Source organism: Pleurodeles waltl, chromosome 7, assembly GCF_031143425.1.
Source record: "Pleurodeles waltl isolate 20211129_DDA chromosome 7, aPleWal1.hap1.20221129, whole genome shotgun sequence".
In the NCBI taxonomy this organism is placed as follows: domain Eukaryota; kingdom Metazoa; phylum Chordata; class Amphibia; order Caudata; family Salamandridae; genus Pleurodeles; species Pleurodeles waltl.
The window spans coordinates 499,427,239-499,444,390 of record NC_090446.1 but is presented as its reverse complement, the minus strand read 5'-3'; the positions used below and the strand labels follow the sequence as shown (position 1 = coordinate 499,444,390).

The 17,152-nt window shown below is 47.9% G+C and overlaps 1 protein-coding gene across 1 annotated transcript in view; it reads right to left on the bottom strand.

Moving 5' to 3' along the window:
- LOC138304262 (syntaxin-1B-like) overlaps window positions 1-16,306 on the bottom strand; it is a 303,242-nt gene extending 286,936 nt beyond the window's left edge. The window contains exon 1 of the mRNA XM_069244181.1: window positions 15,728-16,306. Within this exon, the coding sequence (XP_069100282.1) occupies window positions 15,728-15,757 (30 nt within the window). The 5' untranslated portion in view covers window positions 15,758-16,306. The remainder of the gene's footprint in view (window positions 1-15,727) is intronic.
- Window positions 16,307-17,152: the final 846 nt, after the last annotated feature.

Genomic DNA, 17,152 nt, shown 5'->3' with positions numbered 1-17,152 from the left:
CAATTGTGTCTGGGGACAGAGGGGGCGTCGAGCAAGACAAGGAGCCCTCTCAGAAGAAGGCAGCACCCGCAGAAGTGCCGGAACAGGCACTACGAAGTGGAGTGAAACGGTGCTCACCCGAAGTTGCACAAAGGAGTCCCACGCCGCCGGAGGACAACTTAGGAGGTCGTGCAATGCAGGTTAGAGTGCCGTGGACCCAGGCTGGACTGTGCACAAAGGATTTCCGCCGGAAATGCACGGAGGCCGGAGTAGCTGCAAAAGTCGCGGTTCCCAGCAATGCAGTCTGGCGTGGGGAGGCAAGGACTTACCTCCACCAAACTTGGACTGAAGAGTCACTGGACTGTGGGAGTCACTTGGACAGAGTTGCTGGATTCAAGGGACCTCGCTCGTCGTGCTGAGAGGAGACCCAGGGTACCGGTGATGCAGTTCTTTGGTGCCTGCGGTTGCAGGGGGACGATTCCGTCGACCCACGGGAGATTTCTTCAGAGCTTCTAGTGCAGAGAGGAGGCAGACTACCCCAACAGCATGCACCACCAGGAAAACAGTCGAGAAGGCGGCAGGATCAGCGTTACAGAGTTGCAGTAGTCGTCTTTGCTACTTTGTTGCAGTTTTCCAGGCTTCCAGCGCGGTCAGCAGTCGATTCCTTGGCAGAAGGTGAAGAGAGAGATGCAGAGGAACTCGGATGAGCTCTTGCATTCGTTATCTAAGGAATCCCCAAAGACAGAGACCCTAAATAGCCAGAAAAGAGGGTTTGCCTGAAGCAGTAGGAGGGTCAAGGGGGCCAACTATGTCAACCCCTACTCTTTCAAAGGGAACCCCAACCACAGGCAGTGGAATAAGGGGTGCCTTTGGAGTGCCACCTGTCTTGCCACTGGCTTGACAGGTTTCACAGGACTTGCAAAATTCTTTTGTGTCCCCTGACATTCTAGGCCAATGAAACAAGGGAACAAGTCTGTCCCAAGTTTTCATTTGTCCCAAATGTCCAGCTAGGGGAATGTCGTGGGCTAGAGTTAGGAGGAACTTTCAGTACTCCTGAGGAATCACTAACCTCCTGGCAGTTCCAGGTTTAGGATCCCTTGCTTCAGTGTACAAGAGGTTGTCCTCCCAGTAAACTCTGTGAGAGTCACTGACATCCCCATTAGCTTGTTTGACAGCTTGCTGTCTTAGACCCTCTAGTGTGGGACAGGTTTGCTGTGCCACACTCAGCTCCTCCCTGGCAGGCCCCCCTTCACCTAAAAGCTCAGCAGTGTCTGCTTCCAGCTCCTCTGGTGTAGGTTCTGCACAGGGTGGAAATTCTTCTTCCTCAGAAGTAGAATCCACTGTAGAGGGAGGGATAGTAGGTAGTGCTTTACTTCTACTAGCCCTAGCTTTAGGGAGCACTTGGTCCATTGTTCCAGGATCCAAGTTACCCTGTCCTTTTTGCTTTTTGGCCTGAGCCCTGGTTAAAGCAAAAATATGCCCTGGGATGCCCAGCATTGCTGCATGGGCCTCCAACTCCACATCTGACCAAGCTGATGTCTCCAAATCATTTCCTAGTAGACAGTCTACAGGTAACTCTGAGGCTACCACAACTTTCTTTGGACCAGTAAACCCCCCCAGTTGAGATTTACAACAGCCATGGGGTGGCTAAGTGTGTTGTTGTGAGCATCGGTTACTTGGTACTGGTGACCAAGTAGGTGTTGTTCAGGGTGGATCAGTTTCTCTATTACCATTGTAACACTGGCACCAGTGTCCCTGTAGGCCTGAACCTCAACACCATTTATTAGGGGTAGTTGCTTGTACTTATCCATGTTATGGGGCAAGCAACTAAGGTGGCTAAATCAATAGCCCCCTCAGAGACTAACACAGCCTCTGTGGTCTCCCTAACAAGACCAACCCCAACTAAGTTACCAAAAGTGAGCCCAGCTACTCCCTTGGATTGGCTATTAGTAGGTTTGCCCCCACCACCACTGCTATTAGTAGGGACACTAGGTGTAGCAGTAGGGGTTGTAGTGGTAGGAGGCTTGGTGCTTTTCTTTGGACAACTGGGATCTGTTGTCCACTGGCCTTTTATTTTACATAAATAGCACCATGGTTTCTTTTCTTTGTTTTGATTAGAAGAGGATTTGGGCCCACCACCCCCACCAGAGTGTTTTTGTGGGCCTGATGAAGACTCATTTTTAGATTTGTCCCCACCCTTGTCAGAAGACTTACCATCCTTCTTCTTGTTGCCATCTTTGTCACCCCCTGTATGAACTTTTCTGTTCACCCTTGTTCTGACCCATTTGTCTGCCTTCTTTCCCAATTCTTGGGGAGAGGTCAGATCAGAGTCCACCAGGTACTGGTGCAACAAATCAGACACACAGTTATTAAGTATATGCTCTCTCGGGATCAAGTTATATAGGCTTTCATAATCAGTAACTTTACTGCCATGTAACCACCCCTCCAAGGCCTTCACTGAATGGTCAACAAAATCAACCCAGTCTTGTGAAGTCTCCTTTTTGGTCTCTCTGAACTTCATCCTGTACTGTTCAGTGGTTAAGCCATAACCATCCAGGAGTGCATTCTTAAGAACTTTGTAATCATTGGCTTCACTTTATTTCACAGTAAGGAGCCTATCCCTACCCTTTCCACTAAATGATAGCCATAGGATAGCAGCCCACTGCCTTTGAGGGACATCCTGTACAGCACAGGCCCTCTCAAGTGCAGCAAACCACTTGTTAATGTCATCCCCCTCATTATAAGGAGGAACTATCTTGTGCAGATTCCTAGAATCATGCTCTTTTGCAGGATGACTATTGGGAATACTGCTGCTGCCACCATGGGTTTCTAAACCCAACTTCTGTCTTTCTTTCTCTAGTTCTAAGGACTGTCTATCCAAATCCAGCTGTTGCTTCTTGAGCTTCAGTCTGGTTTGTTCCACTCTCAATTTATTGAACTCCCTTTCTAACAATCTGTCATCAGGGTGGGTGGGAGGGACATGTCTAGAAACAGAAGTATGATGTGAAAGGATAGAAGGAGACCTGTCCCTAACAGAAGGCACCCTAACAGCTTGGCTCACAGAAACAGCACTTCTACTCTGATGAGAAGGAATACTCTTACTGAGATGTGAGACCACACTATCTGTATGATGTGACTCAACATCAGTTCCAACTATGCTAGGTTGTGAAGGAGGGCAGAAACCTGTCTGAGGGGTTGGCAGCAGCAGCAGCTGCAGTGAAACCCCGGGAAAGGCAGTTTGGCAGTACCCAGGTCTGAGCTACAGACCTTTGGGATCATGGGATTGTGCCAACTATGGGGGCAATTCCATGATCATAGACATGTTACATGGCCATATTCGGAGTTACCATTGTAAAGCTACATATAGGTAGTGACCTATATGTAGTGCACGCGTGTAATGGTGTCCCCGCACTCACAAAGTCCGGGGAATTGGCCCTGAACAATGTGGGGACACCTTGGCTAGTGCCAGGGTGCCCACACACTAAGTAACTTAGCACCCAACCTTTACCAGGTAAAGGTTAGACATATAGGTGACTTATAAGTTACTTAAGTGCAGTGAAAAATGGCTGTGAAATAACGTGGACGTTATTTCACTCAGGCTGCAGTGGCAGGCCTGTGTAAGAATTGTCAGAGCTCCCTATGGGTGGCAAAAGAAATGCTGCAGCCCATAGGGATCTCCTGGAACCCCAATACCCTGGGTACCTCAGTACCATATACTAGGGAATTATAAGGGTGTTCCAGTAAGCCAATGTAAATTGGTAAAATTGGTCACTAGCCTGTTAGTGACAATTTGAAAGAAATGAGAGAGCATAACCACTGAGGTTCTGATTAGCAGAGCCTCCTGGAGACAGTTAGTCATAACACAGGTAACACATTCAGGCACACTTATGAGCACTGGGGCCCTGGCTGGCAGGGTCCCAGTGACACATACAACTAAAACAACATATATACAGTGAAAAATGGGGGTAACATGCCAGGCAAGATGGTACTTTCCTACACGGCAGTTGTATGTTTATGCGCTATTTTTGCTACAGTTTAATGTGGCTTGCATCCACGTGCTAAAATGTATTGCTAACTTAACTTCTGGTTTCTCGTTTTGCATTAGTGTGTGTAATTTTTGATAAATGTTATGTAAACACGCTAAAGGGAATAATTCGCATTTTGCACACCCCGCGAAGTTCAACAGTGGGTTGATAAGTAGGTAGGCTTGAGACAGAGGTAAGGAAGTATCCTTCGCTTCTGGACATTAGATTAATTCTGCATAGCTGTCTGTGCCGATCAGAGGCACCAGCCTATTATGAAAACCTTTTGGCCCATCACCACAAGACAGGTGAGCGATGTTACACATTATGGTGGTTTGCCTTTGCAACATGTCCCCACCTACCTACCTACCCAGCTGGGGCATGTCAGGTCTTGCGTATTGGCTCACACTTACACACCAAGATTCCCATTCTGAGAGGCCTGATAATGGTGCTAGATAACAGTTTAAGGAGAAATTCCTTTACCACAGGGACCATTTTCCCGAGTGCGGTATTACCACTTTTTTCAGAGTTTTGCAGAACAGAGTGGTTGGATTATGCGATGCTGCTACATGCTTCCCTGAGCGCCAAGCTGCAAAACTGAGAATCTTAGCTGTTTCTTCACACTGACTTTACTCAGTAATACTTCGGGGCATTATTACACATAGGGTTGCAGAGGGTGTGTGATCCCACATTTTGCACCCCTGTGACACCGTAGTATAGCGAAAGAGGCTGCAGATGCTTGTGAGGCCCCTTCTGTAATGCTGAGGTGCTACATGTAGCACTTGGGCAAACTCAATAGGCTTTACCTGCAAATTAGGAAATGCTTTGCCTCTATGCCAGAGGTCTCCAAACGTTTTAATGGCGCGCCCCCCAAGTTGAAAAATAAAAATAATTGGGCCCCCCCTTAGAATTTTTCACAATTATTTTATAAACATGGCAATGTTTAAATATGTCTAAACCTATTTAAACATTGCAGTTAAGTACTGTTAGCTTTTTAAAACTGCAATAACATGCTTCTGCTTAAAACAAAGGCCTGTTATCTGTATAATATTTATTTTGGCCAGATTCTGGGCCCCCCCCCCTGGGATCACTTCAGGCCCCCCAGTTTGAAGACCTCTGCTCTATGCCATATTATAGATACAGGTGCAGGGATACAAAAAGCTTTAAGGAGGTGCCCTGACTTTCTGCCCCTGCGGGCCCCTCGAAAGTTGGGAAAGGCGATTGCAGTGACACCCTTCCAGACATCACCCAACAGGCGGGTGCAGTCACTCACTGCACTCCCCCCCAGATGGAGCTCTGTCCTCCTTGGAAAAGCCAGCCATATGGCCACATGCCCAGTAAAAGGTAGGCTGAGTTTCCACTAATGCACTGCTCACAGGGCAGCCGCTAGATCTTGGCTGCCATGGAGCCAGCACATTATCTGTAATAGTGAGCACTGACCAGGTCTACACCTGGCGCACCCAGATAAAGATGCGCCTTGGTACATCTGAAACGAGGGAACTGGAGAGCGGTAATATAGAGCTTAGAATGAGGGACAGAGTTGAGCCTGCTAAGGGGAAGGCAGAGGCTGCTTATCTTCCAGTGCACATATTTTGGGACCCATAGACGGTGTTGTCAGTGAGCCAGGCAAGTCCTGCAACCCACTGACTTCAATGATAACTCGGAGGAAGTGATCAATCAACTCAAGCCCATGAGAGGTTAATCCTGAGGCCCAAGACCAGTAAAGTCATGTTAGGAAAGGATCAGTGGCTTATCTATGAGATCAGCAGAGGTCAGATCATTCCTTTCACATACCAAGCTAAGGGGCCTTTCTGAGAAGGGGGCACCTATAAATACCCGAAAATCTAGTATTTTTGGGCATAGCTGACTGTTACCTGAATTTGTCAAGAACTATAAAGACATGGTGGACCAAAGTCCGTAGCATCGCCTCGAAGAAAAACCTTTTAACTGTGTGTGTAGGAAGGTTTTACAGTGTTTAAAATATAAGTGTTATCCCTAGTATCTGTACTGTAGGACTAAGAGTTCACCATTTGCACTTGCACACTAGTGCAGGTGCAGAGCATCAAAAGCTTAATAAGTACGAGGGAAAATAAACCAGTACCTTTTATCAGTATGAAGCTATTGCATAGAAAGTGCCAGGACACAATACTCGTCCAGACATGCAAATCCATTGAAAATGTATGCAAAAGAGGAAACTTGCTTCACACACTTTAGGGCACACAACCATCTGGCAGAAACCACATTTTCTATATCCATTACCAGCCAAAACTACCTGTTTGCATAGTCTGTAAGAGTATATTACCCGATCACAAGAAACAGTGTCTTCGTAATATCAGAGCAGGCCATCTTTGACCCCGGTTGTCAGATGTATGACACCAACAATCACAAAATCTTACCTCCTACCAGCTAGTGCTTAATTTGTAAAATGAAGTAAGTGCAGGGTTCAAGGCTATTTTCTTAGTAGCCCACTGCTGGTGTTGCTGAATTCCGAAGTTATAGAATACCGTGGATGCCTAGTTTTGATTCCACACCATGCCCTTTTATCTTTCTTCCACGATTTTACACTTCCCACTTGTTGTCTTATACTTGCATTTTCTTTTTCACCCTTGCATTCTCCCTTTGTCCCAAACTTCCTGTTTTTCTCTTCCCTTTTTCTTCTTACCTTTTGGCTTCCCTCTTTCATTCTTTGGGTTAAAGTCACATGATCAAAAGTAAGCCTGGTCTCCAAAAAATAATGTTGATGCACAGCAGCTGCAACCACAACCACAAATGTGATATCTTAATGTGAAATAACAGGGATCACGAGTTAAACTCCCCAGAATGGAGAATAACATGCTGGATAAAAATTACTGGGTCCTGATATAAAGATTTTCCTGATTTCTGGGAATTTGCCACTGCAATTTACCACTGACTCTAAGTAGGTGGTAATTGGCAGTGAGGGTGGTAGGCTAAGGGCAAGGGGCGGGTGGGTCATCTAGTGCCATGCAAATCGTGGCCCAGTTGGGGAAGCTCTGTCTGCTTCCCCTGTGGTGTGAGATGGGCCGGTGCGGGTCGGACTGTGCCTCAACCTGTAGACCCTCTCGCCTAATCAGGTGCAGTTTTACCAGGTGCAGATCCGCATACATAAAATGTTGCATTCAGAACTGGTAATTTTGGGTCCATAACCACTCGACCACTGGAGGCTGCCAAGAGAGGTATTTACCCCTGAGTGCTAGTGTGGACAACTCATAATGAGGCCCAAACTTTTAGCGTTGGGTGAAGCACATGCAAGGAACACTGGCTCCATTACTTATTTAACTTTAGGAGAGAGATACCCACAAATATAGACAAATCACATACACATAGAAAACGTAAAAAAACATCCAGAAGGCAAATCTTTCCTTCACAGTATTCTGGATGACATGATGATCTAGTGATGCCCAAAAAAGGGACACCTCTTCCCGAAAAGTACTGGGTGTTTGGGGCTGTCCTGCATTTTGACAGCTTTAGAGAGCTCTGAGGCAGGTCTTCAGACCAATCTATTGAATTTGGCTACTGAGATTTGTCAAACCTCAAAATCATTTTTGAGGCACAAAAGAATTGACACAAATGATAGGACCCAGATGGAAGAGAGAATCTTTTTAAATGTACAGTTTCCAGCCCTGTTCTTCGTGGTGGCTCTGGCCCTTAACAGGTGGAAGAGCAATAGAACCTTGGCATCCGTGCCACTGAATACTGTTTTGCCAATGGAAACTGAAAGATTCACTTTTAGAATGCCCTGCTTCACCTCCATAGGCAACTTCCGAGGTATTCGAGTGTGGTTCAATAGTAAAATGTGGAACTATCTTCCTAATTTAATCCCTGACCTCTACTTGAAAAGAAGGCCTGAATTTTAGGTCAAAATAAATAAGAGCAAGCATACAGCACTTCTGACGCTCATGTCTGCTCTAGCCAATGCAAATGCAACAGGTAAAAGTATGACCATTGGAATTTGGTGTTGCTGACAGACTTGGTTCTCTTTGTCTAGGAAAACCAGGCGAACGTCCTTGACCCCCTGTTTGATTAAAAGGTGCTGCTTGTGGTGTTTACTGCAAGGCCATTAAAGGTGTAAGTCCGGGGCCATCACAGCTCACAGTTTAGCTGTAATCTCTGCAAAACCAGCTTTTAAACTTTCCTAAATGCCAGCCCTCTCAATAATAAAGGAGAATTATTGATCCATATAGGGGTTCCTCAAGGACTGTCACCACCAGCATAGTCTCAACACTGACCATACCAAGGAGTAGCAGTTGTCCACCAAGAACATCTTCTCTAGTCCTAATAGCAAAAAAGAATTGCGTAACTGGCTCTTATTTGAAGATTGTTGATCATATATCTACAATTGGAGAAAGGCATTCTGCCTACATTTATGCATAGGACTTTGTCGGGTGGCGGGCCATGTATTTGCATATTCTGTCCTCTCTCTTTCTATCTCATCAAACTAAACAAGTCATCCAAGTGCCTTCAACCACAGGTGTGGAATTCTAAATCAAGTCACAGAGGTGTCACAAGAGTGACTTGAGAGAGGTGCTCTCAAACTGAGAAAATGTTCAATTCAAGGAAAAAGCATGGAACATCACAATCAAAGAAAGGGGGCATTCCAAGATAAGAGAGGGGGTGTCCAAGCAGACAGAGATGGGATAACAAGCCAAAAGAGGGAATATTGAACCGAAACACTGGGAATTCCAGGTCAAGTGAGAGGAGGATCCCAAGCAGAGAGCGGGGGCATTCCAAGACAGGATAGGTGGTGCCCAAGACATTCCAAGCCAAGAGAGGGTACAATCAAGCCAAAAGAGTGGGCATTCTAGGCCACAAGAGAGAAGCATGCCATTCCATGAGAGGTAGCGTTCCCAGATATGAAAGGGGACAACCAAGCTCAAAAAAAGGGCATTGTGAGCCAAGAAAGTGAAAGCCAAATAAGAGAGTGATGGTTTGAGGTCAATATATGGGGCCACCCAAGCCAAAAGAGAGTAAATACAATTTGAAGAAATGGTCTTCCAAACAAAAAGAATGTGCGTCTCAATCCAAAAGAGAAAGGAGCATGAAAAGCCAAGAGGGGTGTTCCAAGAAAAGAGGAAGCATCCAAAATGAGAAAAAGGGTATTCTGAGCCAAAAGAGGGAACATCAAATCGGAGAGAGCCTGGATTCCAAGCCAAGTAAGTGGGGATTCAGAGCCAATGGGGAAAATACCAAAGCCAAGACAGTCTACATTCCAAGTCAAAAGAGGTGGCGTTTCAAGATAAGAGAGAAGGCATTCAACATCTAGAAGATAAACCCATTTTTAGGTGAGAGAAAGCATTTGAGCCAACAGAGGGAACATCAAAGTAGTGAAAGTGGAGGGGGCATCTAATTAGAGAAGGGATTTCAATCCAAGAGTAGAAAATCGTAAATCGAGGGAGTGGAGCATTCCAAGCCAAGAGGGGAAATGTAGCAGAGAGAGTGTGTGATTCCAAGACAAGAAGGGGCTTTCAAACCAATAGAATTATGATTCCAGTCTAAGAAAAGATGTTCAAGCAAAGAGAAAAGGGCATCACAAGCCTAAAGAGAAACATTCAAGACTAACACACAGGTATCGCTAGGTCCCATGGGACCCTTCTGTAAATGGTAGTACGGACTATGTTGAACTTTAATGATAATCTACGATTTCCCATTTTCTGAGGGAATCCTACAAACGACATTTTGGTCACCCAACAACTCTGAATCTTCACCCTTGGGCACTAGGCAAGAAGTTAAGGCCGTTCTGTTAGGAAGGGGTAAAAACCTTCACTGTTGTTAAGCACCTTTAAGGCATGGGGCCTGCATGCAGGATGATATCAGCAAGGCCTCGAGGCCTGTCACTGGTTGGTGGAACGTGGGCTACCGTTCTTCTAACAAGAAAACCTTGGTGACTTCTCTCCTACATCTTTCACCCTCTTCATTTAGTACTTGACCCACTAAACGTCTCCCTGTCCTCCCACTACACCACTGCAGAACCATGCAAATGTCGCAAAGGCGATTCTCAGACCATGGGTCAGTTGATGATGTGGTTTTCTGTGGATAGGCCACACAGAAATGGGCAGACGGTTGATGTTTTCAGCTCAAAGCCTCTAAAAGAGAGGTCTTCAAACTGGGGGGCGAGCCCACCTTGGGGGGCCTCAAGTGATCCCGGGGGGGGTGCCAAACTCTGGCCAAAGAAATATTATACAGATAACATGCCTTTGTTTTAAGCAGAAGCATGTTATTGCAGTTTTAAAAAGGTAACAGTACTTAACTGCAATGTTTAAATAGGTTTAGACCTATTTAAACATTGCCATCTTTCTAAAATATTTGTGAAAAATTCTGAGGGGGGGCCCAATGATTTTTATTTTTCAACTGGGGGGGGCGCAGCATTAAAAAGTTTGAAGACCACTGCTCTAAAACCAAAGCAATTCTGTTTTGGAGCTAAATGATCAAGCGTGTACACTACATTTAACCACTGTGCCCCCACCTGCATCGCATCTGTAGTTGAGAACGTCACCCGTCTTGGCAATTAAAACTCTCTAGTTATTTCTTGACTTCAACTTGACTCATGGCAAATAGGCAGCAAGGGGTGAATTGGATGTGCACGGGCAATACTCTAGATTGAGACACTGCCCCAGCTGAAGACTAGTCTGCCAACTTTAGTAATTTAGGAGGAATGTTCATGGTTTCATTTGTGTCAGTGGTTGCAAGTGGATGATACAAACAATAAGTCTTTTGGATTCACAGCTTAGTTTTCACCATCAGACTCTATTCTAAAGCAAGAGAAAGAAAGGCAGAAATAGGAGAAAGAAGGATGCGGGAAAAGATAAGAAAGCTGTGAGAAAGGGAGAAACCAGAGACGAAAAAGAATCTGTAAGAGTGAGATGAAGGCAGAAAGAATAGGTTATTGATAAAAAAAGCAGGAGGTGGAATCTAGACTAGGTAGCTTTGGTGTACTGCAATCCCAGCATTCAGCAGTGCTACCGATGGGCTCCAGTGGAAAATATTTTACCCTGCTCTTATTTTTTTACAAATTAAGAACTGGGTAAACTGTGCCATTCTTCAGACACCTACAAATTCATTGAACTGATCTCACTGCTTTTAGTAAAACTGAGGATATAATCTGTTGAAAAGTGAGCTGAGAGCATTAGCGGCAAGTATTTGAAAGGCTTGCATTCTTCTGAGCTGTTACTGGAGTGCTTTTTTTTTTTTTTACTGTTAGCAAAGTTAAAACTGGTCTCAGTAGTGATAATCTATTGTGGCAAAATGTATTTCTCATACCATCTAAACTGTTGGGAAGCATGGCAACGATAGGGTAGCCCTTACAAAGACTCGCATGAGGTGCCTAAGGCTCCCTCACGCTTTCATGATGCAGCGCATGCAGACTGAGGCTGGATCGGCGCCTTCTCGCTGCGAACTGCACATTGTTCTGTGGAGATTTACACGCTCCCTGGGACCCTGCCCGGCCCACGTGCACCTGCCGCGTACATCACGCACTCGTGACCGCGCTCGCGCGGGGGTGGCGTGCTCCTGCGCGTCTCGTCAGGGTGGCTCAGTGTGGATCAGGCGGGAACACGTCACAGCCGAGACACGCGTTGGTTCGCGGAGACAGCACCCCTCCGCTAGGGGGCAGCCCACCTCTGGGCGTTTTTAATTTAGCGCCCCAAGGACCACGCAAGCAATAAGGACCACTCTTGCTCATCGCAGTTTTATATTAGAAAAGACCGTTCGGGTGGACTCCTGCAGCCCACTTCCACCCCTCACCATACATTTCATTCCTTGCATTTTTACTTTTGCATCGAATGCAAATCCTTTCCATCCGAGACTGCTCTTATGAAAGCCACAAATGTAATACTATGTGCAGCAGCATCCTTGGGGGCGAGAGAGGGCGGATAGCGCATGTTTTAACGCGCTGAGGAAGGAGGCGCTGCTGGGCAGCGGAATCAGCGGTTCGATACCCCCATTCGTCTTGCCTTCTGCGGTGTACAAACGCTCGATGCCCGACTTCAGCACCACGCGAACTGTGCCACCCCAGGGGTGGTTTGGACCTCGCCTCTTGCAAGACAAGTGGGCTGCGCCAGAACCGCGTCATAAATGTCATGACTGGAGCGGTGCAGAATCCGGGGGGGTGGGGGGGGGGGGGTACTGTATGGATCGAGGAGGGTGTGCAGCCGTGCCACCCCGCCCCTCTGCCATTCCAGCACAGGCTCCCCCCACCCTCATTTCTACACCCGAATTCCCTTGAGTGTTCCTGAGGGTGGGTGGCACAGACCGCACCCCTCTCTCCATCCTGACTCAACGTGGAAACCGTGATGTGGATGCAGCGTCTGCAGTCCTTTCCTGTGTGTAGTAGCCCCCAACAAAACCCCCTCCCTCCTCATCGGCGACATCTGTATTCAGGCAGCAAAGCGGGAGAAGCTAGGACCTGACTCCTGCAGCCCACCCCCACCCCTCACCATGCAGTATTCATAAAACACCCCGTGCCGTTTCCTGTCATCGAGAGAACAAAAAGAAGGGGTCAGTCTGACACACCTGGGCTATCTGCACCCCTCCCCCTTGCAGGCCCCTGAGAGGTGGCTGTGGGGGCGAGGAGGTCAATGCATCCTGTCGAGCGCATATTGGAAGAGCCCCTCTTCCCAGCCCCGGTGCACCAAGGGGGCGTCTCTGGGTGTGAGAGGCGCAAGGGGGATGCACCACATCTTCAGCCAATGCAGGGGAAGGCGCAGCGGGCGGGCGTCCGGGGGAGGGTCCAACACGGACGGAGGCATTTTCTCGGCTCTAATTATCTCACCTTCAAATCCTCCTTACCCGCTTACGTGTAACATATTAAAAATAAATCTATGCGTTTTCCTGGGCAGTGGGCCCCTAACGGAAGGAGAGCTCTCGGCCGCGTCTATGCCTCTTCTGCGGTATATTTGACCTGTGCCCCCTCTTAGCTGTGTAGGGATCAGTGAGCTGTAGGCTACTGTCTCCTACGCTGCTTCTCATTCCCAGCCTCGCGCTATGTCTTCCTTCTTTCTTCTTCCATCCTGGTTTCTCCCCTTCACACGGTCGGACTGATAGTGTCCTACACGCTTTGGTCGCTCCATCACACTTGCTATTTCTTTTATCTCTGGTGCTCCGTCTTTCTCTCCACCTTTTCTACCATGTTCTTGCCTTTTATTTTTCTGTCTTCTCTTTATTTATTCTAATAGTTGGCCGCTAATTCTTTTATCTTACTCCATACTCTTACTTCTTTTCTCGCTTTTCTCCTGTCTTCTTTTCTATCGTTCCTCAATGTATCGTCTTCCTTCTATTTAACCTCGCTGTTTTGTTATTTTGTCATCTTTTCTTTTCCTCTTACTTCATTTCCCTGTCTTGCATTTCTCCTCATTCATTTACACTTTCCCTCTGTTTTTTTCATTTTCTCCTCAGTTCAATTTACTTAACTATCGTATTTTTCCGATTCTGTCTTTGCCTCCCGCGCCGTTTTCTGTTTTGATGTCACTTGCTCTTAATCTCCGATACCCTCCTGATCCTTTTCCTCCCAATCACCAGTTTTTCCCACTTGTCTTTTCCTCACCACCCTTCCTCCTTCCTTTTCCACTTTCACTCCATCTGTATTGCTGTTTTCACCGCCACCCTCCATTGCACCCTGTTCTCTCAGTCTTCGCAGCGGACCCCTTTCCTTTGGGTGATAGGCTCTCATTTCGAAAGGGGAAGTCTCCTTTTCTGTGAATGCAGAGCTGTGCTGACAAATAGAAATGGGTCGTCGATGCGAGCCCAGGAGTTCCGTAGGGGTACAGCACCCCCTCACCGCAGCCACCGCCACTACAATTCACCCCACACACTTTCCATTAATGGGCCCAGCAATGTCTGCTGCTGCACGAGGGGGCGGGGTCACGCTCTGGGCTGGAGAAGCGTCATGATGGTTGTGATGCGCAGGATGGTAGGGGTAAGGAGGAGGGAGCCTACATCCCAAATGGTTTATTCAGATTAGGAAGGGAGTAACAGTCAATGACTCTCAGCATCTCGCGCGCGCCCACCGATAATTAGCCACGGTGTTATCAGGGAACAGATATCAATCTAGAACCCTGTCATCAGACTGGGACGCTGTCATCTTCCAAGATCGTGCCTTCATTCCAGAGTCGTGAAATATTCCCAGATCCAAAATCAACATACTCCAGAACCCTGCCACGTTCTGGAACTCTGTTCTCATTACAGAACAATCTCATTGGGTCCAGAACCCAGACATAATCCCGGGACCAAATCTTGATATTCATAATCCTTTCATCATTTGAGAGCCATTGCTTTGTGATCTAGAACCCGTCATCATTTCAGAACCGCGTCTTCATTTCTGGAATTCCGGTTTCATTCCAGAACTATGTGTTCTCTTTCCAGAAGCCCTTCACCATTTTATAGCTATGTTCGTAGCTGTAAACCAGAAAATTGTTAGCACTAAAAAAACAACTGCTTTCTAGAACCTTATTAGCGATGGTAAAACTAGTGGAAATGCACAACATAGTCTCTCAATGATCCCTGTGGGTCTGCGAGTGCGCATGCGCCTGTGTAATTATACGCGAGTATAATACTGATTTGTTGATTAAAGGATTTTGGAGTGATGGCTGGATTCTAAATGCATGCCTGTGCAACTAAATATATATGACAAGTGGGTGTACGTTCATGTGTGTTGATGAGTGAGTTATTGCTCATGCGAGTGAGAATAAACTTCCGCCGGGTAATTACTTTACCTTTAGAACATAAAGCTCTGAGCCAAACCCACTTGTATTCATTATTTGGCAATATCTGGCCTCTGGGCGCTCATGCACCAGTAGACGATGTAGTTTCACGTTCTTTGTCGCAGATGGAAGGGTCAGGAACCGCAGGGTCCTCCCCTTGCCCGTCTTTACAGAGCACAACCATACACCCCTGGTCGCCTGGTTTACTAGCACTGCCGAGATTTCCCTCAGCCCTTTAGCGGGACTCTCGTACATGCCATTGAGACGAACTGCAGTCAGAACTACTGCCCGTGTGACATTAGTTCACTCAGCTACCAATCAAACGAGCGGGCGTATTCTGCAAAGGCTAGCGAACAAATGTGAAACATGTATATAATGGTCTGCGCAGAATAAAGCGGAACTCGGTTGCAGAAACGAGTGACAAAGGGTCTGAGAGACCAGCAGAGGCATAAAGCTTCACAGAGAAAAACTAATATAACCTTTTTTAGTTACCACTGAGCTACTTAACAAGTGTTGTGTCTCTGGCTGCCCAACATTGGCACTTCATATTTCTCTCTCTCTCTTTCCCTCTATTTGTGAGAGTGTAGAGGAGGGAGAGAGATGTACAAAGGGAACGAGATAGGTAGAGCGATCAGGGTAGACTGGTAGGTAAGTGGTAGACAGGCTCGGAGATAGATAGATAGGTAAATAGATAGATAGAAGTAGCTTGATAGAGGATCACACGCAGAGACCGATTGTCAGATCGATAAATAAAGCGAATACAAGCGAGAGAGCTAGACAGACAGAATTATAAGTCAAAGAGAGACACGCACACACAACACGAGAACAAGTAAGGCTGATCGACGGATGAATGGGTGGATAAGTGAACGGATGTACTCCTGTCCCATTTCCACACGCCTCGCACAAGATCTCCATCCGTGCTACCTTTCCCCTCCTCCTGACCTCCGCACTGCCGCACAGCCCCTTCACCCCCTCCCCGGAGTAATGAGTGGAAGTGTGAGGAATGTGCCTTACACTTTGTAGCTCCTGCGTGCGGTCCTTCATGGCGCCGGTCCTCCGGGGTATGGGGCTTCAGCCGGAGCGGTGTCTTCCCGCGCTCTCTCCTCTTCCTAGAGTCTCCTTGCCCTGGGCTAGATACGGCGATCTCCCCTCTGCTCGCCGCAGAGCCCTCCTTTCCTGGGCTGGATGCGGTGCCCCGCTTCTTCGCAGAACCCCACTGCCCCGGCCTGGGTGCGATGCTCACCTTTGCCTTCTCCACAGAGTCCCCGTGCCCAGGGCTGGATGCGACGCCCTCCCCCCTTTTCTCTGCAGAGCCGTCCTGCCCTGGGCTAGATGCGCCGTGTCTCCCCTCTCTGCAGAGCAGCTTTGCCCTGGTTGCAGCAGTGTCCTTCCTCCTCCCCCCTCTGTCTTCCTCCTTTGGGGCTCTCCGTTCCCCCTATGTCTTTCAACCAGGGCAAGTTCCCTTTTACCCTGGTTGGGAGGCTCCCGTAGGCTTTCTTTCAAGGGTCTATGGGGCTAGGGGGAGGGGGCGCTGTCCCGGGCTGCAGAGCTTCCCCGGACGGATGCTCTAAGGATGCAGTCTGGTGCTGATGCAGCAGTGAGAGGTTGCAGAGATGGGGGAGGAAGGAGGAGGGGCTGGGCAGGCGGGAGGGAGGCCGGGAGATGTAGTCACGGTGAAACTGGATGCAGCAGTGGTGGCCTCATCTGGTACCTCCCCCTCCCCCTTAAAGAAGTGCTTTGCTTTCGCCATACCCAAGTGGCGTCCAGCAGCAGGGAGCTGTTTGAGAGAAAGGATGTCACTTCACAGTGCACACTACCCATCTAATGGCCCTCTAGGCACTCGAGACAACTTTGGGGGTGGTGACAGGTATCTCCTAAAAGTTATGGTGCGTGAAGTGCTCAATCTTGGAGCTCCTCTCCTTGCTCATAAATGCCATATCTTCACACGGACCACCAGTGCCAGCTGCTCACACGGACCACCAGTGCCAGCTGCTCACACGGACCACCAGTGCCAGCTGCTCACACAGAACACCAATGCCAGGTGCTCACATTGCCAAGTAAACTGCACTGCTCACTGCCCATCAGTCCTATCTCCTCAGACTGACCACTGCTGCCAGCTCTTCAGCATGAACACTGCCACCGGGTGCTTACACTGCCCACTCTCACACCTGCTTCTCATACTGACCACAAGTGGCAGCTGCTGCCCCAGCCATCTCCTGACACTGACCACCACTGCCATCCCCTCACTGTGCCCACCTGTACCAGCTTCTCAGACTGCTCATCAGTCTCAGCTCCTCTCTGCCCACCAGGCGTACGTCCTCACACTGCCCTATAAATGCCCATTCCTATTCCTACCCCCCAGCATCAGCTTTTTACTGCAGTCAGCTCTTCACAGTACCCACCAAGACCAGCTCCTCGCGACGCCAGCCCCCTCCATAC